At 59.0% G+C, this 27,564-nt stretch overlaps 1 protein-coding gene across 6 annotated transcripts; it reads right to left on the bottom strand.

Moving 5' to 3' along the window:
- Positions 1–8,296: 8,296 nt before the first annotated feature.
- Positions 8,297–26,786, bottom strand: PATZ1 (POZ/BTB and AT hook containing zinc finger 1). Of its 6 annotated transcripts, none has more exons than XM_065905094.1 (5): positions 24,608–26,786; positions 23,208–23,271; positions 17,068–17,239; positions 11,231–11,368; positions 8,297–9,807 (listed from the first exon to the last, which is right to left on the bottom strand). In XM_065905094.1, the coding sequence occupies exons 1-5, from the start codon at positions 25,876–25,878 to the stop codon at positions 9,389–9,391; spliced, it is 2,064 nt and encodes a 687-aa protein (XP_065761166.1). In that variant the 5' UTR covers positions 25,879–26,786; the 3' UTR covers positions 8,297–9,388. The 6 variants fall into 6 exon arrangements, with proteins under 6 accessions (XP_065761166.1, XP_065761167.1, XP_065761168.1 ...); XM_065905095.1 differs by having other exon boundaries at positions 8,297–9,804; XM_065905098.1 differs by having other exon boundaries at positions 9,628–9,807; positions 11,231–11,303.
- Between the last annotated feature and the right edge of the window lie 778 nt (positions 26,787–27,564).

Genomic DNA, 27,564 nt, shown 5'->3' with positions numbered 1-27,564 from the left:
CTTAAGACACAGCAGCCCGGGGTCAGACATAGTCACTGGGCAGGCAGGGAGCTGCCTCCATGGAGGTTGAGGCAGGAGGGTGGTGAAGGTACATGGGAGCATCCCCCTAGCTCCCAGCTCTTTTGCACGAGTGACAACTCTGCAGAGCTCTGAGTGCATGTTTCTGCATGGGGGGCCCCTCCCTACACCCCCCCATAATTACAATAAGTTCTCCACACCTCCCCACCCCTTTGATCACATTTCTTGGTTATCTGCACATATTTCTCTTTTCCACAACATGACTTCCCCGGAAATGGGCTGTGGCAGGACGCATCTCACCAGACTCCAACCAGCCGCAGGTGTCAGGAAGAGGGTGGAAGGTGGTGCAAGCCTGAGGGCAGGGCCCCTCTTCTTCCCTCCAACCCCTAAACCCAAGCGCCAGGGTAATTCCACCCTGAGCTGAACATGGAAAATGGGCTTTTGTTCTCTTTCAGGGTGTAGAGTTTCCCCAATACATAAGGAAGGGAACCCAATCCAGAAGAACCCCAGGGCATGAATGTTGCCATTGGACTTGGGCAGGTGTAACTGTGAGACAGTCCCTACAATGAACTGCCTGGAAGGAGTTAATTTCTGTGCACGGTGGTGGGGAAGGAACAGTGGACCGTGACCCGCTATCTAATGGGGGAAAGGAGACCATGCACTTATAAAGTATAAGTATATAATATTAATACATCAGGTGTGCTGTGTGCTAAGGTTTAAGAAGAACCCGGGGAAACAGAGAGGGGAGGATGTGTCGTTACACTAGGTAGTCAGGGAGAAAGGCTCTGCCCTGTGAGTGCCTGGAGAAAGAATATTCCCAGGACTCCCCAGGCAGTCCAACAGTTTAGGACTCTAAGCGTCCACTGCAGGGGGTACAGCTGGGATTCAATCCCTGGGGAATTAAGATCCTGCATGCCACACGGCTGAAATAAATAAGATACAGACGAACAACCTAAAAAAGAAAAAGATTATTCCAGAGAGGGCACGGCGAGCGCGAAGGCCCCGAGGTAGGAGGGTAGGGGTGTGTGTGCTGGTGAGAGGAGCGTCATGGAGACCGGTGTGGCCAGAGCAAGGTGAAGGCGCGAGGGCCAGAGAGGGAGCAGGAAACCGGGCCCGAGGGGCCTTGTACACCTCTCGGAGGGTTTGGCGTTTGCTTTGAGGGAGATGAAAAGTCCATCAGGGTGTTTGGAACCCCCACTAACATGAGCCCACTGACGTCTGAGAAGACTCACCCTGGCCGCAGAGACTGATGGTGGGGAGGGCAGTGTGGGCAGGGGGACCAGCCAGATGACGGGGTGGGGAGGCGAGGGGGCCGGGCCGGGCAGCAGCAGGAGCCAAGGAGCGCGACTTGCAGATGGGCGTGCGGGCAGAGTGAACACTGGTGCGAGGGGGGGAGAAGCTGCCTCCAGGGCCTGGCCTGGGAGAACGGGCTGCCCTTCACTGAGATGGGGGTGGGGTGGGGGCAGGAGAACAGCAGGTCTGAGGAAAGATTCACCAGTTCTGCAAGTGAGGGGGTCCTCTTCAAGTGACAGTAGACATTTGGGAGAATTGGCTCCTCAAAGGAATAATAATAATGGCTAATGACAGTCAGGGCTTCCCAGGGCTGTGTGTGTGCTCATGTCTGAATCTTCGGTCATGTCTGAATCTTTGCGACCCCATGGACCAGAGCCTGCCAGGGTCCTCTGTCCGTGGGATTCTCCAGGCAAGAATACTGGAGTGGGTTGCCATGCCCTCCTCCAGGGGATCTTCCCGACCGAGGGATCGAACCCAGGTCTCCTGCATCTCCTGCATTGCAGGCCGATTCTTTACCCACTGAGCCACCTGGGAACCCCTAATTAACTAATTGGCTGCATCGGATCTTCATTGTGGCACATGGGATCTTTGTTGCATCATGCAGAATCTTTTGTTGCAGCATGGATCCTCTAGTTGTGGCACATGGGCTCTAGAGCAAGAGGGTTCAGTAGTAGTGGTGCATGGGCTTCGTTGCTCCATGGCACGTGGGATCTTATTTCCTGACCTGGGATCGAACCCGATTCCCTCCATTGCAAGGTGGACTCTTGACAATAGGACCTCCAGGGAAGTCCTGAGCCTCGATTTTCTCATCTGTGAAAACTACTGGGTGCTACTGCGCCAGTCACAGTCTTGAGAATCAGAAGAACCGTGTGCTCAGTGAATGAGGGAGTTATTATTTTAGAGAGGGAAGACTTGTTATTTAAACCTGGCTGCAGAATTCCTCTTAGGAAAATGTCTTTGTTCAGACATTGGAGCACGGTCTGCCCCAGCCAGCTCTTCTTCACTGTCTGATTGCTGGCTGACGTTCCCCAGCAGCTCCTCCACAGTCAGAAATGGCTCTTTTCTCCCTCAGTGATATGAAGGCATTTGTCACTGTGATTGTCAGCTGTTATTTGGACATTAAGCGTGTGTTTGCCCGGGTCCTCCCTTTTCCGAGTCCCCGCCCCGTTACCCCCACTCCACCCTACATCTCTAAGTCCGAAGCCTGCTCCAGGCTCCTGCTGCAGGGCCACCACCTTCTCAGACCTCTTCCAAACCAGCAGAGCCTTTATCTCCCCTCCCCTCTCCTGTCACATCCTCTCCGGAGGTTCAGACGTTTCCTTGTGTGTGTGTGTCCCACATCCTGTCCTACTCTGTGCAGTCGAGTTCTGTGAGAGCAGTTCAGCCCTTCCTGGCACAATCGCCCTCTCAGAACATCTGTCAGATGAATCAGCCGTTGCTGAGTGCCAAGCACTATTCTAGGTGTTGGGAACACAGAGATAAATTATCTTTGCACGAACCCCGTCTGCAACGAAGCCTGGCCCCGTGGGGGGAGATGGATCCATAAAAGGATGATGTAAAATAGAAATGTATGCAGAACAGGGAGATGGCACTCAGGGATGGGCCCCTGGGATCCACAGTCAGACAGCTCAGGATTTGGGTCTTGACTCTGCCACAGGACAGCTGTGTGAACATTGGCAATTACTTGACCTCTCTGGGTCTCAGTGCGATTCAACAGAATCTACTACTCAACCACAGGGCTGTTGAGGTACTTGAGGCCCCTGCCGTGCACAGAGGAGTAATGTGAGGATGAAGATGCCTCCCTCCTGGAGAGGGCGGGGAAAGCCTTACAGGCAAGGGGCCACCTGAGCTGAGTAAGATGAGTAAGCATTCCTCATGGGCTTCTTTGGTGGCTCAAGTCATAAAGACTCCACCTGCCAATACAGGTGACACAGGTTCAATTCCTGGTCTGGGATGATCCCACATGCTGCAGAGCAACTAAACCCGCGTACCGCCACTACTGAACCTGTGCCCTAGAGCCCGGGAGCTGCACCTGCTGAGCCCATGTGCTGCGACTACTGAAGCCTGAACACTCTGGAGCCTGTGCTCCACAAGAGAAGGGGCTGCAGTGAGAAGCCCACGCGCAGCAACTAGAGAGCAGCCCCTGCTCGCAGAAATTGGAGGAAAGCCCGGGCAGCAATGAAGATGCAGCACAGCCGAATAAATAAATAAATAGAATTACTTTCTTTTAAAAAACAGAGCTCCTCAGGTAGACAGGAGATGGAAATGACACGAAAAGGCAAATAGTTTATCATCATCCAAAGAAAAGCTCAAAAAGGAGTAAAGAGGCCCTGCCGCGCGTGGAATCTGTGGTCCTCAGCGTGGACACCGGGCAGTTTTTAAGCTGAAATCTGAAAGATTACTCACTCAAGTGGAGGTAAACGGAAGCAAAGGTTTCCAAGAATCAAGAATGCCATGTGAAGACTACCGAGAGTGGCACTCTGGAAGAACCACACAGCATCCATTCTGGCAGAAGCGTGCCTGGAGCAGCACCATGGGGTGGGGGCAGGTCCGGGGCAGAGGTTCCAACCCAGGAGGGGAGAGAGACAGAAGAGAAGGAACGTGCTAGCAGGAGGGAGGTGTGGATGGTCCCGCAGGCCCACCCTCAGCGCTGCAGGCCTGGCCCCTGCCCGTGTGGCCTGGCCCCGCGTGGGGTGCTGGACGGAATGCAGGCAGCAGGCTTTCCCTGCAATAGAGGTGCATGGTCCTCCTGTGGTGGCTCCCTTCAGCACCTTATCCTCCAAGAGCCTTGTTTGCTCAGGACAGGTTTGTCTCTTAGGTGAATGTTTGGTGTTTCCTTTCACATAGTTTAGTGGGAGATGCAAATCCAGACAGACATCCTGCTCCCTGAACCTCTCCAGTGAGGACCGCTTCCCAGGGTCCAGCAGGCACCTTGGGAGGGCCTGAGAGGGTCAGGCCCTGGCCACGGAGAGCAGGGCAGAGGCAGGATTGTGAAGACCGGAGTTCTGGAGGCCTGCTGCCAGGTGCTAGGTGGCTGGGCTGTGATGTGAAAACTGGCGGGAACTGGCGGGGCCCTGGGGATAGCGTTAGGGTGAGTCTGACGTGGCCACCCGGCATAAGAGAGGGCAGGGCTGTGGAATTTCCTCCTGCAGGGATACTGAAACTCTGAGCTCGCTGCCAGAACTGGCCCTTCATCCCTGGTGCCAGTGAGCACAAGCCTTTGGGGAAGCCAGGGAGAAAGCTGGAGCAGACGGGGACAGAGCTGGCCTCACTCCCCACTTCCGGGGCTCCCCAGCCACCCTCTTCCCTCTGACCTGCCTCCTCTGCCCCGTCCCTGCCCCCACAGGAGACATGAATGAAAGCAAGGTGAGCAGAGAACTGGGCAGGCAGGTCTGGCTCTGGCCGCAGTAGGTGCTCCTTTGTCGGGGCCTGGAGTTCTTAGAATGACCTTGTTTGGGGGACGTGGCATTGCGCTCTGCAGGGATCAATGGACTGATCAGCAGACCAAGAAATCAAAAGCTCTGGGTGCCTGATCCATTTTACTCACATAAACTGTGAGCCCGCAGTTGGCTGGCCCCGAGTCTGAGAGAAGTCTGAGCTCTGAAGCCAGGGGAGGCCGGAGGAGCAGGAAGAGAGGCTGGTCTGGAGTGGTGGTCGGCCAACTCGGGCTCTACGGGAGCCAGCATGCACCAGGTTTTGTAAGACGGATGAGCTAAGAATGATCTTTACATTCTTAAATGGTTGGAAAAAAAACCAAAAGACTATTTTATAGCATGTGAAAAGCATATGATGTTTGAACCTCAGTGTCCATCGATGCAGGCTTGTGGGAACCCAGCTGTGTCTGTGCCTGGCTGCTCCTTACAGCGGCCACACGGCCCTCAGAACTGAAGGTGTGCGCCCTCCTGTTTCACAGAAAACATTTGCTGGTCCCGCTCTTGTGCTCTCGCACGGTTTTCTGTAGCCTGGTGGAGGGGACGATGCAGGTAAACTCGGAGGGAGCCTTCTGAATGTCTCCTGATGTGCTTTACAGGCACCAGCCTGTGTAATCCTCACAGCAGCCTCCAGAGTAAGAGCTGCGCCTGCCAGAGGCCACTGGGTTAGAAAGAGGTGGTACTGGGGCCCTCGCCCCGTTGGCAGTCTCAGAGTCCGCCGAGGGCCAGAGGGCCCCTGGTGACAGTCCGGGGGAGGGGGCCAGTGCAGCACTGCAAAAGGTCAGGGGACGGCAGAGGTGAAGAAGGCCATGGAGATGCTAAGACTCAGGTGCGCAGGGCTGTGGAGGAAGAACCTTCCAGGTGGAGGGGGTTTCAGGGAAAAGGCTCGGGGCTGGGCCAGTGGGGAGGTGCTGAGAACGGGTGGGGGAGTGTGCCCCAGTGCAGGGCCGGGCCCAGCCCCTGCCCCACACCACTTAAGGCCCTGTAAGGCTGTGTGTTCTGGGCACGTTGGTTAAGGGTAAGAACAGCCTTGCCTCTTTGGGAGGTTGTGAGGGCAAACGGGTGTGTAAGTGTAAAGTGTTCAGAAGGGCGCCCGGCACTTGGTGTGGTGGGTATCGCACTTACGCTTGTTAAGTTTGGGCTGTGACTGCAGGTCTGCACCAGTGTGGGCTTGTGCTGCAGGCAGCCCCAGTAGAGAGTGTAGGATTGAAGTGGGGAGTCTGGAGGAATCGAGCTGATGTGGAAAGTTATTAATAGTTCTGGGGACCCCACAAAGCTCTGGAGAGAAAAGGGCAGAGAGTAGCAACAGAGGGGGCCAGGGAAGGCCTAGGGCCCACTCACACCCAGGGATGCACCCGATGTGTGTGATTCAGCCTCGACACAACCTCCCAGGTCAGTGCTGTGTCCCCCCTTCACAGTCAGGAGGCCAAGGCGTGGAGCATCACCGCGGCTGTGGAGGAATCTCAGAAGCACCCCCTGAGACTTGCCTCAGGCACCCCCACTCCCAGTTGTCGGTGGCCACATGTGCTGGTGGAGTCCCTTGGTGCCACAGGGCCCCCCTGTGGGTTATCACCACCGTGGGGAGGCGAGGCCAGTGCCCCTGTCCTAGCCCAGACCACCAGGCAGTGAATGGCTGGAAAGGCTCCCTGGTGTGACAGGTCTGCCCAGAGCAAGTCCACCAGACTGCAGGGGGTGTGCGAGCATCTTCATTCAGAGGGACCCAGGCTTCCCGGGTGGCTCAGCAGTAAAGAATTCGCCTGCCAAGCAGGAGACCCGAGTTGGATCCCTGAGTGGGAAAGATCCCTTGGAGAAGGAAATGGCAACCTACTCCAGTATTCTTGCCTAGGAAACCCCATGGACAGAGGAGCCTGGCGTGCTGCAGTCCATGGGGTCCCAAAAGGGCAGGACACGACCTCGTGACTAAACAACAAGGGGGCCCGGGAGCTGAGGGGGTCAGTCTCAAGATGAAGCATGCCCTCACTGTCTCGGGCACTCCTGGCGCTGACCCTGACATCCTCTGCAGCTTTTTTCTGGTGAGGCCCATGTTGTGGGTGCCTCGTGGTGAGCAGAGGCGGCTCTGTGCCAGATACGGCCGTGTGCAGAGGCACTGCCCCTGGAGCTGGGGCGAGAGGCTCTGCAGTCAGAGGGCAGATCTGAGTGTGAATCCTGGCAGCACCCCTTCCCACGTGATGGGGTGAGGGCGTGGTGGGGGCAGGGCAGGGGTGCCTCCACCTCTCGGCCCATTTGCTCACCTGCAGGAGGGGGAGTAATAGACCCACCTCACAGGCTGTGCTGAGAATTAGGCCCAGAGTTCCACTCAGGCTCCCTCCCAGCCTTGTCCTTCCTCTGACACTCACCCCAAAGGGCTCAAAGCCTGCATCACACACTCGACAGAGCCCAGCAACTTACCCCAAATTTCACGTAGATGCTTCGGGCTTTTAAAGAAAATCGTTATGGGAGGCAGGGGCAAAATAGATGAAGGGGATTAAGGTACAAACCTCCAGATACAAAACAAGCCACAGAGAATGTGATATACATCGTAAAGAACACAGTAAATAATGTTATAACTTTGTAGGGGGACAGGTGTTTACTGGGCTTATCCTGGTGATCGTTTCATGATATACAGATCACTATGCAGTACACCCAAAACTCTCATCATGCATGTCAACTCTATTTCCATTAAAAGAAAAAAAATCCAGATCAGTCTTTACCTTTAAGCTAGAACAATGTAATTACTGGTATTAATGTGGATCTAAATCACTTTGTGCCTTGTTTACTTCTGGTCTATTTCCTGCCCATCGTTTCGCTTTTCCTTTCCGCCTGCTTAGAGGTGAAATGCTTTCTATGAGTTCAGGGACTTCCCTCTTCCCTGGAGTTCCTCAGGATGTCTGGGGTTCCGTCCGTCTTCCTGTCCCCTTGTGGTCTGACTTTTTAACGAGTTGTTATTTATCTACTCTTGGCAGCACTGTGTCTCCGTTGCTACACAGGCTTTCTCTAGCTGTGGTGAGCGGGGGCTGCGCTCTAGTTGCAGTGCACAGGCTTCTCATTGCGGTGGCTCCTCTTGTGGAGCCCGGGCTCTAGAGTGAGGCCTTAGTGACTGCAGCTTACAGCTCAGGGTTAGTGATTGCGGCGCTCAGCCTTAGTTGCTCCACAGCACGTGGCATCCGCCTCTCATGGGCCTGGAGCACCCACCTGGGCCCTGTCATTACTCCTACCTTGCTTATTTAACATCTTGGATGTTTATCTGGACTGTGTGGTTAAGTCTGCTTACTGGCTACCCGTCTCTCTCCCTTCAAGCTCCATGAGTGTATCCTGCACACCACTGTGCCCTCAGGATCTGGGGCACAGAGCAGTGGAAGACAAAGGGGAGAGGGTGGGTGGACGCTGGCAGCTGAGTCTGCAGGGAAGCACCCACCTGTCGGTCCCAGTGGATGAGGAGGAAGAGGCGGACCACACATGGGTGTAGGGGCACAGACTGCCCATCCCCCTGGTCCCAAAGAACCCCACAGCTGAAAAAAAAAAATAGACTCTGGGCAGGAGGCAGAGTAACGTACTAATGTTTTTAATACAGTCTGATCAGATCAATTCACGTCACAGGGTCGACCCGGGCTTGCTCCCGTGCAATACAACCACAGTGCATGATGTCCACCCTTGCCGGTTCTTCCTCCCTCCAACAGCACAGAGAGCCCTGCCCTCCCTGACCAGACTGGCATTTTTAAAATTTTGCATAAAACTATTTCTTCCATAGACTTCAAACAATCAACTAGCCAAGTTAATTATGGTACATCTAAACAAAGTTTTAATCCTAACCCTAACGTGTGACTGCGGTTTACAAAGAGCTCTGTATCACCTGGGATAGCTTTCAGTAGCAATTCACTACGACTGGTCCTAAAAAATAATAATAATAATAATAATAATTAGAGAATTAAAACCCAACAGCAAGTTGAATGGTTAAAAAATCACAGAACTGGAATTTGGGGTTGGAGTGTCCTCAATTGCTAAGCTTGTCCTAGTGGCAGAATGCTAGCCTTCAGGCAGGGCTCAGAGAAAGGTTGGGGGCCCTCCAGGTCAAAGGTCAAGCTCAGGGGGGCTCTCAGAGGGCACTGCCCCCACGGTCCACGGGATGCTGCTGCGGGCTTCCAGCTTCCTTAAAAATAGTTGGGCGTCAGCTTTGTGTAAGTGGGTAGAGACCCTACTGTGGCTTCTGAGGAGGGCTATGAGAAGGGGGGATGAGAGGCTGGAGAAGGGGGGCAGGGGACCAGACTCCCCGGGGTCCCAGGACGCTGTCGGGTGTGGGTGTGGGGCTGGGGCCACTGAGAACTGACGAGCACCAGGGGGCTGCAGCTTCCGCCCGTGGGAGAAACCGGCCCTGGCCTCGCCCGGGAGGCCCGTGTGTAGTGTTTGCCGCCCTCATCCCACACCGGGTCTTCCAGGTTATTTCTGCCGAGTATCAGATGAGAATCTATTTCTACAGACCACTGGGGGATGGGTGGGGGCTGGGGGCGACAGGGCTGGAGGGGGGCAGTTAAAAACGAATAAAAATCTTCTCAGCTACAGAACCCAAAGACACCACTTCCCTCCGCATTCACAGCATTTCTCAGCCGTCCCCGGCGGCTGTCTCCGCAGGGACGCAGCGTCTGTCTGCCTCACTTGCCCTCGGGCCCCAGGGGCTGCTGGTCGACCTCAGGGTCGACCAGAGAGGAGGCGAACGCGGACTGAACGATCTGAAAGCCGAAGGACTCCAGGAGAGACATGTTCTGCTGGGGAGAGAAAGGTGAGCCGAGGGCGGGGCCCAGGTCCCCCAGGGGGCCCCCGATGGCACGGACGTGCACCTTCTGGATGTGTTTGTTCAAGTAGGACTTGGAGCGGAAGAAGCTCCCGCACTCCGGGCAGGGGTACTTCTTCTCGCCGTCGGACTCCATTTTGTTTTTGGGGACCGCCATGTCGCAGGAGAAGGAGCCGTTGGTGCTCTGTTTCTCGGGCGTCTTCAGGTCGCTGGCGTCCGAGAGGTCGCCGTAGGAGTCGGAGCTCTCAATCGGATCCTGATGCGAGCATTTCTGGCCTTCTAGGAGGAAACAGAACACAAAGGGGCCGCTGAGGCCAGGCTCTGGCGACGCCCCCTCGGAGGGGGTCGCCAGGGGCCAGCTCACGGACTCGTGGAGGGCAGCTGAGGGCCAGCCACGGCCCAGCAGAACCCACGGCAGTGCTGCGGGTCAGCCGGGGAGCCCGGCGTGCCTACGGGGGTGGGGGCGGGGTGCTGAGGCAGCGGGGCCTGGGGCCGCTGACCTCCGTCGCCGCGGACTCTCCACGCAGGCGCACGTGTACCGCTCGCCGCCATCTTAGCCTGCTTCGAGGAAGGGTGTGGAGAGGGGGCCGCCACTGCCTCCACCCGGACAACTCGAGAGCCCGACTCCTAGGCGCCCTCTCAGGTGCCTCTGCGGGTGAAACAGCTGTGGTAACGATGCTGAGCAGGTATGTCGGTGACCTCACCTCGGCACCACACTGGCTGTGCCCTAGCAAGGCAGAACCAGAGCCGCGGGCTTCTCGACCCAGGCAGACCCCATCGACCGCTGAGGCTGAGCCGGTCCTTCTCCCAACGCTGCGAACACACACCCAGCCCCTCCGCGCCTCCGCCTGCCAGAAGCCTTCCGGGCCAACTGGTCAAAGCACAACAGCTTAGAAGGAACTGAACAACTCCATCGGCTGCTGTCCATAGGCAGGGCCCGGGAGAGGCCGGGCCTCAGGACAGCCCTCGCTCATCTGCCCTGCCCGGCCCACACGGGAATCCTCCACCACGAGCAGCTTCCTGCCTGGGTTCAGAGCGCCATGCCGGGAAGGGAGGTCTGTGATGGGAGTGTGGAGCATGCCAGCTCTGCCATCTGCCAAGCCCGGGCGTCACCCACAAGGCAACAACAACTTGAAATACCGCAGAACAACCGGAATCAACCAGTGGAGGTGGGGCCTAGGGAGCTCTACGCAAACCGAGTCGGAGTCAGCGCCATGCATCTCACAAACGCGGCCAGAGGCTCTCCGGAATGGGCTGCCCACAGCAGCCAACGGCCCCTGCCGAGGGGGAAGCCAGACCTTGGCTCCCCCTGCCCACAGGCTCAAAGGAAAAGAAAGCGTTCAGCCGCAGCACCACGCCCTCCTGGAAGGGCCACAGGCAACGGACAGGCCCAGAGGCTCATCATGCAGCGCTCCTCTTCCTGCCTGGGCCGGGCGTCCCTCAGGGCTCTAGGTGTGGGGACTGGCCGGGAGCGCGGGGGGGAGGGCTGGGGAAGAGGCGGCGGGGGCTGGATCTTGGCAGTGCCTGGCAGTGAGCCCCCCACGGTGACTTCGAGTCCTGGAGGCCACTGCCACTCGGATCTCGAGCCGCCTCCTGGAGGCGGCCAGCAAATCGGCCGCCTTCCTGCCTCCCCACGCCCGGCCCAGCGCCCCCACGCCCGGTCTGCGCAGAGAAGCAAAGTGCAGAGCAAGGGGTCGCTTGCCTTTGTTGCCATAGGTCCTGGCGCAGTGGAACGCTGCTCCCCCATTCGGGATGGGCTCCTGGTGCCTGGAGACCTGGGGAAGGGGAACACCGTGGTGGGTTTTAACATGGACCTTTAAGTAGGAGGCAGAGGAGAAACCTAAACAAGACAAAAGGAGATGAGATCCGCGGCCGGCACACAGACACCTCTCGCTGCTTCCCCCTCGCCTCTCCTCTGGCCGCTCGGGCTAGCACTCCTAACAGGGGCCCTCCTTGGCTCGAGAACGCCGCAGCCACAGGAGCCACCGCCAGGCTCAGGAGGGCGGCGGTACCGTCCTGAGTCAGCGTCTCTGCAGAGCCCGCCCCGCAAGGCTGCGGTGGAGTCCACCTGGAGGGAGGGCCTGAGATCCCGCTCCTGCCCGGGCCAGAGGCCAGCTGCCTCCAGACTGCTCGGTGCCTCAAGGGGGCGAGTGGTCCGAGCGGACGGTTCACAGTCCCACACCAGCTGCGGGGACCCAACTAGAGACACAGGAAAACACAAGGGACTCCAGGGCAGCCGCGGGACTCCAGTCGCCTAACACTCACAAAGGCAAACCATCTGCACAAGAGACGGGACGCAGGCAAAGTGAAGTCCCAAAGAAGCGCCTCCGGACTCCCCCTTCTCCTGATGGTCAGGACCAGCTCTATTCTGCTCACGTGCTCACCTGCAGAGTGACTGGATTTAGTGACTATTTAGACCTTCTGAGGAACAATGAAAATGGGAAGTTGTCTTAAAAGGAGGGGTGCAGTCATCTCTCATTCACAGTGGTCTTCTTGGTTAGGTTGTGGAGGATCCATCAGGTTCGCTTAAGGAAGAAGGAAGAGGGCCAGTCCTTGTTTTTGTTGTGGGGGAGAGGCAACCCCACCGTCTGGGAGCTGCCTCACTCATGCTCCGAGGTCACTTTGGGCCTTGAGACGCCTCAGGTTGGGAAAAGTGGATCTTGGATCAGCTTCCGCAGCAGCCACAAGTCCTGGGAGATGGAACCGGCTGGGCCAGTCAAAGGAACTCTACTTGGGGTTTCACGAGAAGGATCTGTGACATCAAGTCCCCCTACAGCCAAGGACCCAGAAGTGCCTTCAGCAGGAACCAGAACTTTGCAATAGGCCCACATGCGGCGCTAGTGCCTCAATGGTATCCCTTCAATCCAGAGGCAGCTGACACATCCTTGGGTACTTCCATTTCCTCGTTAAATTACAGCCACAGGGTAGCAGTGGGCCTGTGACCAATGGGTGGAGAGTGGCTGGAGAGTACAGTGAATGTCTGCTCAAGACTTGTTTTTTTTTTTTTTAATATTTATTTATTCTGTCTTCATTGTGGCTTGCGAGATCTTTAGTTGCAACATGTGGGATCTAATTCCCCAACAAGGGATTGAGCCCAGGGCCGCCCCCTACATTGGGAGCATGAAGTTCTAGCCCCACAGAAGTCCCTGAGACTAGTTTTAAAAATGTTTGGATTGGCCAGGCTTTCAAATGCTGCTGGAACTATTATTCAGTAAAGGTCACCTTCAGCGAGTGACAGAGGCATGCCAGGCCCTGCGCACTGTGTGGATCATGCTTTGCTTCACAGCCACAGGTACAGCTGCTAAATGGCAGAGCCTGGACCCAGTCCAAGGACCACATGCATCACATGGTCCTTCACCACTAGGCAGACTCTCTAACGGTCCCTGCGTCTTGGTCCTGGACCCAGAAACATTCCCTGGCTTTGTGCAACAGGCTCAGTTACCGCCACTTACATTCCTGCACTTCTCTGCCACGTGTGCATGCTAAGTCGCTTCAGTTGTGTCCGACTCTTTGTGACCCGCACGGACTGGTAGCCTACCAGACCCCTCTGTCCATAGGATTCTCCAGGCAAGACTACTGGAGTGGGTTGCCATGCCGTCCCCCAGGGGATTTTCCCAACCCAAGGATCAAACCCGGGTCTCCTGCAGGCAGGCAGGTTTTTTAGAACCCCATTTAACAAATGTGCTCCCGACGGTAGCAGTTGTGGTTCTGGAGGGAAATGGGGGACAGGGTGAGCTGGGCTTCCTCTCCTGACGAAAACCCTCCGGGATGGGATGTTACTGTCCCACCCTGCCTAGTAGAGCATGCTGTCCTGCGCTGTGACTGGGTGGTCTGCCTGCGGCCAAGCATGGGAACAGACTGGCTTCCAAGGGTCCCACAGGAGTACTCCCTCGAGGGAGGCTGTGGTCAGAAGGACCAGAGGGGGGCCCACAGGACGGAGGACCTCAGCCCTGCCCCCTGGCAGGCAGCAGAAATACCAGACTTTCCTACTGACATGATGACACTGCTTCAGCAGGCAGTCTTTGTCTCTTCATCCCTGTGGGGCCTCTGAAGTGGAGCGAACCACTCTCCTGGCACACCAGGACAGGGCCACGGCAGCCAAGAGGGACAGAAGAGGCGGGAAGGAGCCCCAGGAGCTGCTATATCTCCCTCGTGGGAAGAACTGTGCTGGGGACACAGCGGATCCTCAATAAAAGCTCACTGCGTTTTCCTGGAAAACAGTTTGGGGACCACGTGGCTGGGTCCCCTTGACGCTGCCCCAGCTGCTGACTGCTTACTATCTATAGCAAAGCCACGTGGTGGGTGGTAGGCGGCATCCACAGCTGCCACCTAGAGCCCAGAATTTAAACACACGGCAGCTCAGCAGCCAAGTTCTGGGTTGAAACAAGCTGAGATTTCCACAAACACATCTTTGAAGCCAGACACATTTGGCCAGAATTCTAAACTCACCTTCCTGTCTACCACTGACTAACCAAGAACCAAAGAGGCTGCGTGATACAAGGTTTGGGGTGATGGGGCTCAAGCACACCTGTGACCCCCCCCCGTCACCGACGGGCTACCCTCCCGCACTCCAGAGGCGGAGAGTTTACTGCCACGTGGCCACTGGGCCTCCACGGTATGTCCTTGGCTGGTGTGTGCCCTTCCCACTCTGGAGGCAAACCCTCTGCTCACAGCTTCCACATCCATGCAGGGGTCAGAGGCTGCTTTCTCCAGGTCCAAACCTTGGTGGGTCCTTGCCCAACTGAGCCGCGCTGGAGGGGGCGCTGAGCACATCTGTGTTTGCACGGTCCAGGAGACAGCACAACTGGCGTTGGTGACAATGTGTGTGCTCGCCTCTGGCTGGGGAGAAGGCCTTCTCTACCCTTGGAGCAATGATGCACGAGTGCAAACGTTGTCTCGGTCAAAGAGAAACTCCCAACATGCTCTCTCACCCTCCCTCATCCCAGGACACACGCACATGTACACGACCTGCCACAGAAACTTTAGAAGAGAAATTGTGGTGATTATCATACCAGGTCCTCCCCACGGCTCAACTCAGCTGACTTCCTCAACTCAAAGGTGAGAGACCCGGCTTCTGCAGTCATCCAACTCCCCTGCTGGGATTCATCTCCTCTAAAATGGGACGGCCCACATCACGATGGGTCTCCAGCTCAAAGACAAGGTCATCTATCTCCATCGTGGGATCCGCTCTCTCCCATTCTTCATGGGCAAGAGTCTTCTGTGTGGCTGCAAGCAGGCAGACGGGTAAGTGGTTGAGCTGACTGCTCAAGGACTGCTGGGACTGCAAGCTCTCAGAAGATACCTGGAAACCAACCTTATCCAGCCTCACCTGCTGATCGGCTGGCTGACCCTCTGCTTGGACCCTCGCAGACAGAAGGACATCACCTAATTCCTGCGGCAGCTCCTGCATCACAGCCTTGAAAGGTCAGCTCAGAGCTCCCTGTGATCTGATTCCAGGGTCTCTGTGTCTCAGTGGCCTGTCCTCTTCCTGGAAAAATTGCCTTCCTCTTCCTCTTCATGGCGGGGGAGGAATTTCTGCCCAAGGTAGAACCCTGCTTCTTCTCTTCTGATGAAGACCAAGACTCTTCCTTCTGAGTACCCAGGGTGGTTTGGACTAGAGCCCTCTTCTCTCTTCTTGGAAGAATAGGACTTATGCTCTGACGCTGGGACCCAAAGCTGCTTTGCTTACAGTCCAGGTCCAGGGGCTTTTCTGAGGGAAGGTGGGCTCTGGTTCTACTCTCCCGGCAGCCCACCCACCAGGGACACGTGGCCTGTGGCCGCTGCTCAGTCCTTGTCACCAGCTCAGGGCAAACACAGCCTGACTTTTAGGAGTTGCTGACTTTGCCACATCAGCTCTATCCTGACTGGGTCAATGTTCCCTGCTGTTCCCTGCTGCCCTCAGCTCTTCTTTCCTCCTGAGCAGGGTCCCCAAGGGCTGTGGCCCTGGGCCCCCACCCCATCTCCCTGCCTCTGTAATCCAGGCTTCATCTCACTTTTCTTGCTGGCATCCTCCTCTGCGCGCATTGGTTTCCCACCTCTGGTCTCCGATGCCTACTTTCAGGCTGAGAACTTCAACCCTGAAACCCTGACAGCAGCTGCTGACAGCACGATGCGGCGGGTCTGAGGCCATCAGGGCGTGAGGAGGAAGCCAGGTCAGGAGGAAGCCAGACAAGGAACCGTCTTCTCCCGGAGCCGGGCATCCCCACTGCCCTCTATGGACACGCAGAAAATAGGACAGATGCCCCCGCAGCTTTTCTGACCACCTCCCAGCCTGCCCGCTTCCACAGCACTTCCTGGTGGTACACACATCGGCATCCGGCAGCCTTCAGGGCAAACCCCAAGTGTGCGGTCCTGGTAAGGGGTGGACCCAGCCCAGGGTGGCAGGAACACCTGGCCTCTCTGCAGGCACCCTCCACAGGATTCCAAGACCCCGGCCAAGGACTGCACAGGTGCTGTGCCTGGTCCAGACCAGAGTGTCGGCAAGCTGTGTCTCTCCCGACACGGCAACAAAGGAGGGCCTCCAAGTGTGCTGTGGCTTGCACGGCCCAGAGAACAGTCACCCGCCTCGTCTCCCGGGATCCTCACACAGCCCTGTGTGTGGGCAACGGGGTGTTCTCAACCCCTTGTAGAGATGAGGAGACAGCCTTAGACACAGGGGAGGGGAGAGTTCAAGGGCGCACAGGAAGGTGAGGTGGGAGGGGCCGGCGACACCCAGGGTCCCCCGCTTCCTGGCTCAGTGCTCCGTCCATGAAGCCACACACAGGACTTCCAGGAGCACTGGGACCAGTGCGTCCCAGGAGACAGGCCTCCCAGCCCCGTCCCCCGCTCCCCAGCCAAGCCAAGCGCACCATGCAGAAGCCTCCTCACGCACGTCGGACAGCCGAGCTGACTCCGTCGGCAGACACGGCACAGCCTCCTCCTCTAACAACACGAGCCTCAGCCCTTCTGGCAGCCGGCAGGCCCGGCAGGGGCGACTTCACCCAACACGACCGTCAGACGCCACCCAGGCCGACCTCGGCCGCGAGCACGCTGCCCTACTCAGAGCACCTGCCATGTTCTGCCCTCATCAAGGCCACGTCCACCCGGGTCTGGATTCCTTTGACCACATACGCTAGAAAGTTCCAGCCCTTGTCCACCTACGGACTTGACCTCCTTACCTGGCTGCTGACTTTCACCCGTGTGCCCGTCACTCAGCCGGCACGGCTCTCAGGTCGGTCTCTCTCTCTCCTACCTCTCGGGGGTCTCACAATTCCCACCGACCTCAGTGGTTTAGCGCATTCATCCTGCCCCAGGGGCAGCAGGTGCGTCATGGCCCCAAGCCTGGGAAACACCTCTCTCCTTCGTCCCCGCCTGCTGACCTCCTGGGAGCTCCCACTCCAAGCTCCCCAAGTTGATGGGAAGGGAAAGTGCAACAAACAGCTAACTGAGGGTGAGGTGTTCACCACCCAGTGGGGTGGCGAGAGGGGTGGCCGAGCAGAGTGGGGCCTGAGGCAGGGCGCAGGCCCGCCCCCCGATGTGAGCGAACAGCAGGGCGATTACCTCGGTTACAGATACTGCAGAAGTTGCTGGGCCCCTCGCTGTGCTTCTTCAGGTGGTCTGCCATGTACGCCGCCCGCAAGTACTTCCCGCATACCTGGCAGGGCACCTTGTCTTCGTGACAGGCCAGGTGGGAGCGCAGGCGGTCTCGAGTGGCGAAAGAAGCATTGCAGGTCTGGAGGCAGAAAGGAAAACGGGTGAGGTGAACGCTGGCACCCACACCTGACTACCCGCTGAGCACACCGTGCCACAGAGCATTTCCGACCAGCACAGGAACTCCGTGTACAAAGAGAACTCGGCAGGCGGCCCAGGCTTCCTGCCCAGATGCCGAGCAAGCTGCCCCTGCTCCCCACGGTCTTCCCCACGGGACCCTTGAGCTGGGATCACTGGTTCCCACTGGCCTCCGACACGCCCATTTCATGGCAGGCTGAGTTCTGCAAAACGAAGAGCTAGGCACTTCTCATTCTTAAACATTTAAGAGCTGACTTTCGTTGCACTGGCTGTAAGTGAGTTTACAGAAGAGCTACTGGCATGTAAACAGAACAGTCTTCACCTTCTCCACCCTGGGTTTCCCCTGGCTGCCTCACACAAAGGATTCCACTTACTCACTATTTATTCAAAAGTGACATTAGTTGTGGCCATGGGGAAATGGAAAGGAAAGGCAAGACAGAGCAGAGATTACTCTTCATAACATTCATGTGCACTTGCATTGAAAAAGGAGCCCATGAAACGACAGCGTCAACTGTGGAAATGTGAAAACTAGCAGAGACCGGAGCCAGAGGCTCCTGGGGGGCAACTGGGGAATTCCCAGGGCTGGTGCCACCTGGGACAGCACCGCCTGCACTAACCCTAACCCTAACCCTAACCCTAACTCTTAACCCTGGTGCCGGGCGGGCCCAGGCTCCGCCTTCACAGTACTAGCGGCAGGCAGTACCTCACGGTGGCCCTCGAGGCTGGCTGTGCTCTCACCCCACCAGCTGGGAGCTGCAGTCAGCTCCCCCAGGTCCCTCGACTCAGTCTCAGTCCCGGATCTGCCCCCAGCACCCCGCCCAAGCGGGGGCCTGCACAGAGCCCTAAAGGTCACGGAACGTCGGGAAAGCCCTTAGGAGGGTTCAATCTGATGACCTTCAAACTAGTTTGGTTCCACGCACGCGTCTCAGCTTTGAGTCAAGGTTGACTTCATTTCTTTTCTCTGTATGTGTGTGTTTACTGTTTTAGAACCGTAAGAGAAAGCAACATTCACCTTTAAGGTCATCACAGACGGAACGTTAACTCACTGAAGACCCGCCACCCCATCGACTGGCTAGAATGGAGGTGCTCCCACAGTCTCCGTTGAACAGAAACAGATCCTGAGACCCCGAGGCCTTAAGGTAAGCGTCTGAACACTGTCACCACGTACAGAGTTTATCTGTTGCTTCAGCGTTTATCTGTACAATCAAAGCGAGAAACAAACATGCGAGATGCTGTGGAGATAGAAGACACCGAGGTGGCTACCCCAGCCCCAGATGTCTGTCAGGACTGCGTCTGTTCTTCTCAGCCGTTATCTTTTGAACAAGTGTTACAGATGTGAATAGAACAAGTTAGGCTAATAAAATACAGCTTACCCTTGAACAGTTTTCAAGGGTTTGAACTGCAAGGGTCCATTTATATGCGGGTTTTTTCAGTATTAAATACTGTGACAGGTGGTACACCGCCTGTAATCGGCTAAACCCAGGAAGAGGAACCTGGAGGAGGAAGAATAGCATCAGCAGAAGGCTGACTGTTATGTTGTACGTGTGTATCTGACCACCCAGAGCCAGCGCTGCTAACCCTCATGTTGTTCCAGGGTCAACTGTACTGCTTTCACCTATTTCATATGCTGTGTTTATTCATGTGACAAATGAGGGAGCTAAGTTCTGAGAGTGACTTGCACAGAGAACAGGACTCAGCTACTGAAGAAAGAGACCCCCTGCCACTGGCGGGCCAGGGCCCTCCCCTCCATGGCCAGCCTGGGGTGTTCCCGCCCTCCACGACTGATAGTCAGGCAGAGGTCCCGAGAGGACCTGGGGCAGCTGGACTGAGAACCGGCCCGAGCCTGTGCTCTGACCACGTCCAGTCTCCGCAGAGGTGTCTTCTGGTAAAAAGCGCCCTTGGGGGCCAGGCTGTCCTAACAGAGGTGCCAGGATTTGTGCAGGGAAACCTGAGCACTCACACGACTCAGAAGGCATCATGGGCGTCTGGTCTCATGGCCTCAGGAGGGGGAAAACAGAATTCTTCCCTCACCCAGCCCACCAGCCTGTAAACCAGAATAAGGGGTGCTGTGGACACCTCTGGGAGAGGGGACTTTGCTAGACAAGTGACCGAGGACCACCCCTCTTGTGACGAGGGGTGGTGTAGCCTGCACCACACAACACAACTCAAAACAGGAAGCAACCACGGACCAGGTGTGAGAAAACGCAGCTGAAAAGGCATACTGAGGATTCCAGCTTCCGCACTCCCTGGAAGAAGGTGCCACTAGAGGGAGGTGAGGGAGAAGCCTCCTTGCCAACTTTCTTTTGGGACGTGTCCTTATAAGCACTGCCTGTCACACTTTGCTAACAAAAGATAATGGACAACCAAACCTCAATTATCCGCAAGTGGATTATCCGTCTGGGGGATTAGCTCAGCAAAACTGAAATCACAGACCAGTCTGAGGTTTCCCACCCCGTTTCTCCACTGGTTATCTCTCAAGGAATGAAAGCTAACTCGCGCCTGAGCAAACATCATTAGGAATGTAAATCTGCTACTTGGGGGAAAAAAATGAAAACTTTCCCTGTTACAAAGCCACACTGGAATGGTGGTTGGCTTCTCTATGCCAGTACTGACCCTCTGGCCGGAGCACCAGAGGTTTTCTGGAGGAACTGAGAAAGTGCCCAAGTCCAGACAACGCCAAGCATAAAGGGCCTGGTTACTTGACCCAGGAAAAGAAGCAGAGAAAGACTGAGAGATGGATCTCAAAGAAGGGGTGCCCAGAACTTCCAAGCTGGGGCCACTCAAGACAGAGGCAGCCCCTGTCCTGGAGGCAGGAGAAGGCAGGGGGACCGTGCCAGGATCAGCACCCCACCCGGTGGTGCTGGGACGGCCGCCTGGCCCCGGCCCTGCATGCAGGCAGCCTGCTGTTGCTAGTGCTACACCTGCCAGGGCCCCCCAGCTTGAGTCCCCTCTGGTCACCACTCAACCCGGAGCCCCAGCCAGGCTCCCTCCCCGCCCTGCCAGTTCCTTCCCATCCCAGACTTCCAAAGGTCCCAGACTCCCAAGGGTTGAGCAGTTCGGGAATGGGGCCCAATGGTAGCAGGGACACCGGGGCACACCCTACCCCGGTGACCGTCGAGTCCAGCAGCCTTGGGGGGCAGAAGAGTCTTAAGGGCAACGCGTGGAGGCCCAGCAGGCCCCCTTCTGGAGGGTGTCAGTTCCTTTATTCCCACCTCAGTTCCTGCACCCTCCAGCCCAAACCACCCCGGCCAGCCCCCGAGAAGTGGGGCCATGGGCAGCAGCCGGAGAGGTCTGAGCTGTTCCAGCCTCTCGGCATCCCCCCCTGTGGGGGGAAGGTCCAGCCCACAGCACGTGCAGATGAGCGGCACGGGGGCATCTGGGCCACAAAACCCCTGGGAGACTGGTGTGTCACCGCCAGGCTGAGCCTCCACGCCCCCGCCTTCAGAAGGTCTTTGCCCTCAGGCTGAGGCACCAGTCCTTGTAACCGATGCCTCTCTGGCACCAGAGGGACCGAGAGGTACAGCTGTGCCCAGCTCTGCCAGGGGCCCCTGGAACCAACTCCCAACGAGCTGTCTCTTCACCGCTGATGCTTTCAGCACATACACCATGCAAAACAGACGCCCCTGCCGTTTAACCCAGCCCCGGCACATCTGGCTGGCCAGTCCAAGCCTAAGGGGCAGCAAGTCTTCACCCGCCAGGTCACCGTCAGGGGGGTTCTGGCTGTGGGGCTGGAGATGGGACCACAGGCCTGTGAGCGTGTGTGTGTCGGAGGGCAGGGCAGGCACGTACACCAAGAGACCGTGATGTCAGCGTTACAGCACAGACCAGACAAAACACACAAAGCCTCAGATGTTAGAATTAAAACTTTTATCATCACTCCTATTATTCCCACAGAGCCCACGGGGGCTAAAGGACACACCACTGGGATCCAAGGGGGAGGGTCTACAACTGCTTTATCAGCCCTCAAAGCCATGTATCAGGATGACCCAAGGTAAAGCTACGGGTTAGTCTAGTTCCTGAGCAGACCTGCTAATGACACGCAAAACCACAGCCGTCTAATTCACGAGCCAGAAAGGAAAGCGGGACCTGTGTGAGTGGAAGGGAAGCGGGCAGCTCAGGCTGGCCAGCTGGAGGAGGACTCACTCCCAGGGTAGGGGGAGAGGAGGCCAGGCCCCCTTCCAAAAACCCCGGGCTTCAGGGAGGTGCTATCAGGGGAGGGGAGGCACCGGGCTCCAGGCAGGGGCAGACACCCAGGGTACCATCAGCTAACGGGGGGAAACAAGGCCAGAGAGCCCTGAAAGAAACATGGAGACCGTGGCTGGCCCAGGAAGGCGCTCCCTGCAACCCCCATCTGGGGTCCCCGAGCTGGGAAAGAGCCCAAGGTACCCAAGAGGAGCTGGGCACAGTGGGCAGGTCTCTCCCAGAAGCAGGAGGTCAGACCACTGCCACTGCCATCCCCACCACAGAAGACCCTCTCGGGAGGCCCAGCTAGCCTACAGGCCACTGGGTAAAGGCCCGGCCACCCTCAGGGGCCGTCCAGCCCTGCCTCAGATATCCCGGGGGGGCTGGGCAGAAGAGAGCGTTGCTGGAGGGTGCCGGGCCCAGGTTTTCGAGGGCTGGGAAGGATTTTTTTAGAGAAAGGGAAAAGGCGGTGTCAGGAACGGAATGGGACGACCTCCACAAAGCAGGCTGGGCAAAGTCCCATGATGGCAGGTCGCTAGGAAGAGATTCCAGGGGCGGCAGGCCGCTGCTGCTCCCAACCCACACCTGGAAAAAGGGCAGAGAGTGCAGGTTACCCCCCAGGCCGCCGGGCACGCCCCCACTGCCCGCTGGGCGCCGCAGCACACTACCTGGGAGTCGGAGCGTGCTCCATGGCGGAGGATCAGAGACAGAGAGAGATGGGGCAGTGAGTGCACACGCATCCTGGCAGGCCCGCCCAGCTGCCTGGCCTGCGGGAGCACTGCCACACCTGGCCCCTGGGGGTTCCCCGTCCCTCGTGCAGCGCGTCCAGCCCTCCCTGTCGGTCTCCCCGGAGCACTCCCTCCTTGCCACCAACAGGATAAAGAGAAGCGGGTCACCCCACAACTGTCTCCCGCCTGAGATCGTGAGACCTTGGCCCAGGAAAGGGAAGATGACCAAGGAGAAGAGAGAGGCGTGTTTTCCACCCACACAGCACTGCTCAATGGCCAGGAGAGGAAGCGCGGTTTTCTGGGCACCACAGGGCACCCAGACACCATTCAGGCAGACATACCAAGGGTGAGCATCTGACTCAGTCCCCCTACCCACTGCTACACAAAGAGCTCTCCAGGACAGGAAGCCACCTCGCTCTCCAGTTCTCGAAGCCCTTGGCTGAGTGCACGCGTGGCTCAGGACAGGTTATGCGGGCACCAGTGCCCAGAGATGAGACCACCGGCGCCCTGCCTCCTCGCCCCCACCCCCGCCGCCAGGGGCCCTGAGCTGAGGGGACCCAGACGGAGCGGCTCGCCCGGTCGGGCTGCCAGGCGCACAAGGGGAAGCAGTGTGGGCTGGGCCGCCAGGAGCCCTTCCGAAACCACTTCTGCCCACGGTGGCCCCTGCGAACCGCCGGGCTGCCAGTACCCCAGGACGACACGTGTGCCCTGCGGCCCAGCATCCGAGGAGCTGGCAGACGCCAGGAGAGGGGAGCCAAGCAGCCGAGCGAAGACAGAGACGGTGGGAACCAGGACCCAGCGACCAGAAGGGAGGGGGCATCAGCGGTGGGAGGGAGGGGCGGGGGAGAACAAAGGAGGAGAGCAGACGGAGGGGGCAGGGGGAGGCGTGCACAGCGCGGTCAGTCGGCCGGCCCGCTCAGACGTCAGTGGGCTCGCGGCCGCGGCCGCCCTGAGGACAGCAGCAGGACTCTCTGCCCCTCTCTGCCCCGGCCCGGCCCCTACCTGACACTTGTGAGGCCGCTCAGAAGTGTGCACCTGCTTGATATGTCCGTTCAAGTGATCAGGCCTGGAAAAAAGAGACCGAGAGAGACTTTAGAACAAGACCTCCAGAGAACGGGGGCTGGAAGCTTGGCCAGGCCTCCCCCCACCCCCACACGACAAAGGAAAGTCAGCCCGCAGCCCTGGCTCCTGAGGCCCAGGCCTCTGTGGCCCGGTTTTCTCTAGAGGGGGAAGGGAATGAGCTGAGCATTTGTCTCTGACCTTGCCTGCCCGCCTCTCCCCACCCCCAGACACTCCGTGATTTCTAGGTCCCGAGGAGAGGGCTTTAGAATGAGACCGGCTGCCTTGCTGCAGCCTTCCCAGGAGGGGCTCTGTGTGCTTCATTGTCCGGACTAAAGCCCCTTAGAAGCTCCGTGTTCCCCTCCCCCAGCCTCTCCCGCCACAGCAGCCAATGAATGCCACCCGGATGGAATTCGGTCCCCAGAGGCCAAGGGATGAAGCCCTAAGTCCCCAGCTGGGCTGGTAAGCCAGATGCCCGACAGAGCAGGTGGGCAGGGGCTGCCTGACCGGTACGACTGGTTCCTGCCTGGGGCCCCTCTGAGGGAGTTCTCTCCATCGCAGTGTTCAGACACACAAGGCCCTCAGAGCCAAGGCAAGCTAAAACCAGTCTTTTATTCTGAATATCCTCTTAAGAGGAAAAACAACCCTCTGCTCGCAGACAAGTCTGCGAGTTCCTTATCAGTCTCACTAAAAAGTCGATCTAACAAGACATCCTACCCTTCTTCCCCCTCCGTCCAGTGCACATAAAGGGGATCTGTGGGTTCGGGTAGGCTCTGGAACCACCAGGTCAGAGCATATCAAAGATCTCGCTGTTCAGAAGACTCTGGGTGCCCAGCTCCGTGCCTGTGATTCTGGGGTCTCCTGGCCCAGGACCGCCAGTGGCGGGGGAGGGGGCATGGCGGCGGCGTGGGAGCCTCCGCAGCCCCAGAGGCACTTGCTTCAGTCCCTCCCCCGGCAGCCATTCAAGCGGGGAAAGTCGCTGGAGGAGCCCAGCCTCCCGCCCCCAGAGGGGCCCCTCGCCTGGTGCCGGAAACACAAAGGGAGCCCAGGGAGAAGAATGGTGAGGCCCGGTGACTGTGGACGCAGCCGGAGGAATCCGGCCCCTTCCCACAAGGCCCCGAGGAAGAGGCAGCAGGGCCCGCCTAGTGCCAGAGAACGTCCCCTGAGGCAAGAGAAAGCGGGTCGTGGCCACGCCACCTCAAAAATCAGCGTCGTTAAAACCCTCTCCCCAAACCTGACGTGGCCCCACAAGGTCAAGTGAATCCCCAGATGCTGGCGAGGAGCTGGCTGTTCCAGGAGTTGGGCTAGGACAAGTCATGGGGGGGGGGTGCACCATTCCTCACCTGGAGAAGCCTTTCCCACAGCTCTGGCAGATGTAGGGCTTGCCCACGGACCCGTCGTGGGAGCGCACGTGGTAGGACATGCGATCTTTCCTCTTGAACCGCAGCCCACACACGGGGCAGGAATAGGGCTTCTCCCCCGAGTGGGAAAGCTTGTGCCGGTTGAGATGGTACACGTCACGGAAGATCTTGCCGCAGATCTCACACGCCACCTGCTTCCTGGTCCGGCTCCTCTTTCGAGGGCCGTCGGGGTCCTCAGAGATGGGCAGCCCGTTCTCACCCAGCCTCGGAGGAGGAAGGTCGATGTAGCCCAGCTGGAGGCTGGTGACACCATGCTGGGCCTCGTGCTGCCGGAGCCGGTTGGCATCAGTGAACACCTTCCCGCACAGCCCGCACGGAAGGATGCCTGCCTCCCTCAGGCCCCCCGGGGACCCGAACATTGAGTCCAGCAGGTTGGCCTTCCTTGGGCGGCCCCGGCCTCGCTTGCCAGTCAGGGGAGGAGCACTGGATGCCACATTGGGGAAGGGTGAGGTCAGCAGCTGGGGGGACAGGGGTCCGGCCACCATGGGCAAGCGGTCCACCCCAGGTAACACAGGCAGGGAGGCCTGGCTCGCAATTGCTGCACCAGCTGCCCGTGCGGCCTCCTCCTCAGGCTGCATGCTGCCTGCGATGCCATTGCTGTTGGCGGCTAAGGCTGCCCCGTTGGTCATGTCCAAAGGGAAACCCAAGTCCGAGGTCCCCGGGGGACGAAAGAGCATGATGTCCGCCCGGGCAGGGGGCACCAGGATCTGCACATTGGACTGTTTGATGACTTCCTGGCAGATCTCAATGACCGACCTCATCAGCAGAAACTTGGCGGCGGTCATAAGCTCAGGGAAGCTCTCCAGGCGAACCACGATGCGGGAAGTGTAGGCGAAGTCCAGTATGTCCCCAAACACCTTGGAGCTGATGGTGTGCATCTCCAGCTCCCGGCTGCCCCCAGCCCCGCCGCCCGGGGCCGCCGCTGCGCCCCCCACGTCAGCGGGGCCCCCGTCCGCAGCTCCGCCGTCGCCCAACTGGGCGCTGAACACCGACTCAAAGTACTCGCTGCAGGCGGCCAGCACCGCGCGGTGCGCTGGGAAGCTCTCGTCGCCCACCCGCAGGAGCACGTCGCAGAAGCGCCCGCCGTTTTTGCGCTGCTGGTTCAGGTTGTGCAGCATCTCCGTGCTGTGTCTGCTCACCTGGTAGGTGTAGCAGCCCGACGGGCCGCAGGAAGCGTCGTTCACTCGCTCCATGGCCGCCGCCCCCTCCCCACAAGCCGGGCCGCGGCACTTACCCGCCCCACTCCCTTCCCCTAGGCAGCGAGAAGCGGGGCGCTGCGAACGTGTCTATACTCCCCACACGTGCCGGCCCGGGGCTCTGTAATCTCGCAGGTGCGCCGAGCGCACACGCCCCCTGCCCGGATCGGACTGTCTAGACGGTAGGACGCACCACCGCCCACATAGCTGCCCCCACCCCTGCCAGATCGTGCACTCTTCTCTCGTCTCCTCCCGCTCGCCCGCCTCCCCTTCTCCGTCTACCTCCGGGGGGGTACGCGAGCACAGAGGTGCGCCCCTCCCGCAAACACGCCTGCCACCTCCCCTCCCGCCCGCCAGGCGGCGCCGGCGCGCAGCCAAGAAGGCGCGCGCGCGCGCGCGCGGGGAGGAGGAAGGGGGGGTCTGTCGCGCAGGCGCGCGCGCGCGCGCCGCGGTTTTTCCCGGGCCCGCTGGGGGCGCGCGCTGCGTCCCCTGCAAAGCGCGAGCCGGGGCGGGGGCGCCGGAGCGGAGGAAACAAAAGGCTAAGGCGGCGGCGGCGCCGGGGCGCGCACCAGGGCGGCAGCGCGGGCCGGGTCCCGGAGCCTGGCGGGCGGAGTCGGCAGCGAAGGCTGGAGCGGGCGGGCGGCGGCGGCGGCGGGGCGGGCCCTTCCCGGGCCGAGCGAAGGCGGCGGCGGAGCGCGGCGTTGCGGCCCCGGCTCCGTGTGTTCGGAGCGGAGGAAAGATGGCAGCGGCTGCACTTCCTCTTGCACTTTCACCCCTGGGGGGAGGAGAAGGAGGGGGCGATACCAACAACACCCCCCCTCGCTTGCAGGAAAAAAAAGAAGCGGCGAGCTCGGCGCGGGGGCCCCCGGAGCCCCCGGCCCTGCACGTGCGCACCCGGATCCCTGGCCCGGACCGCCGCGCACTGCAAACTTTCCACTTTCTTTGTGCCGAGCGCCCCCCCCTCACTCAGGCGAGGATGCACGTCCCCCCTTCCCTATTTATACACCCCCCCCCCGCAGCTCCGCTCCCCCCGCTTCCTGCCCCCCCTCCGCAGTCCCCTGCTCCGCCAATGCTAGCGCAGACTGAGCCCCCGTCCGGCCCCCGCCTTCCCACCCCGCCCACGGGGCCGGGGGCTGCAGTCTCAGCCCCCCCGGACCAATGCAAACGAAGCGCCTAGCCAGCAAACCAGCTCCCACTGCCCCTCCCTCCCCGCCAAGAGTGGCGGCTAGCGGACGGGGCCGGGGAGGGGGGAGACCGAGGGGTGCAGATCCGGGCCCCCCAGCCTGCGGTGTGCACCCGTAAGTCGAACGGGCGTCGGCTACGCTTCGGCACCCCCGTTTGATGCGCGAAATCCCCAGAAGTCGCCTGCGACCGCCTCCCCCACTCCCAAACCCAGAGAGGGCCAGGGTCCTCGCTGGGGGGCAGGCCGAACCTCCGGAGCTCCTTCTGGACCCCGCGCACTGACTGAGCCGAAGGGGCTTCGAGCCCGGGAAAGCTGGGGATACGAGGCCATCGTCCATCCTCTCCCCAAAACCGCCACACGCCAAGCTTTGTGCCCTAGGGAGTGGAAAGTCACCAGCGTTGGGAGGCGACAACAGAGGCAAGGGCGGTGGGCAGGAACTGGCATCCCCGCGTTCCCCAGGGAAATGGGGGTACAGGAGGCTCCAGGGAGCCTTCCTGAGG

Source organism: Muntiacus reevesi, chromosome 13 (assembly GCF_963930625.1).
Source record: "Muntiacus reevesi chromosome 13, mMunRee1.1, whole genome shotgun sequence".
Taxonomy (NCBI): domain Eukaryota; kingdom Metazoa; phylum Chordata; class Mammalia; order Artiodactyla; family Cervidae; genus Muntiacus; species Muntiacus reevesi.
Note: the sequence above shows the minus strand (reverse complement) of the source record. Positions and strands in the feature narration are given on the sequence as shown.

Bases quoted from the DNA above. Each gene is read 5' to 3' on its own strand.
- PATZ1 (XM_065905094.1), bottom strand. From the start codon at position 25,878: ATGGAGCGAGTGAACGACGCTTCCTGCGGCCCGTCGGGCTGCTACACC. The intron at 11,369-17,067 runs GTAATCGCCCTG...TGTCTTGTTTAG, and splicing joins CTGCAGTATCTGTAACCGAG to GTTTCTCCTCTGCCTCCTAC. The intron at 9,808-11,230 runs GCAAGCGACCCC...GTTTCCTCCTAG, and splicing joins CAGGACCTATGGCAACAAAG to AAGGCCAGAAATGCTCGCAT.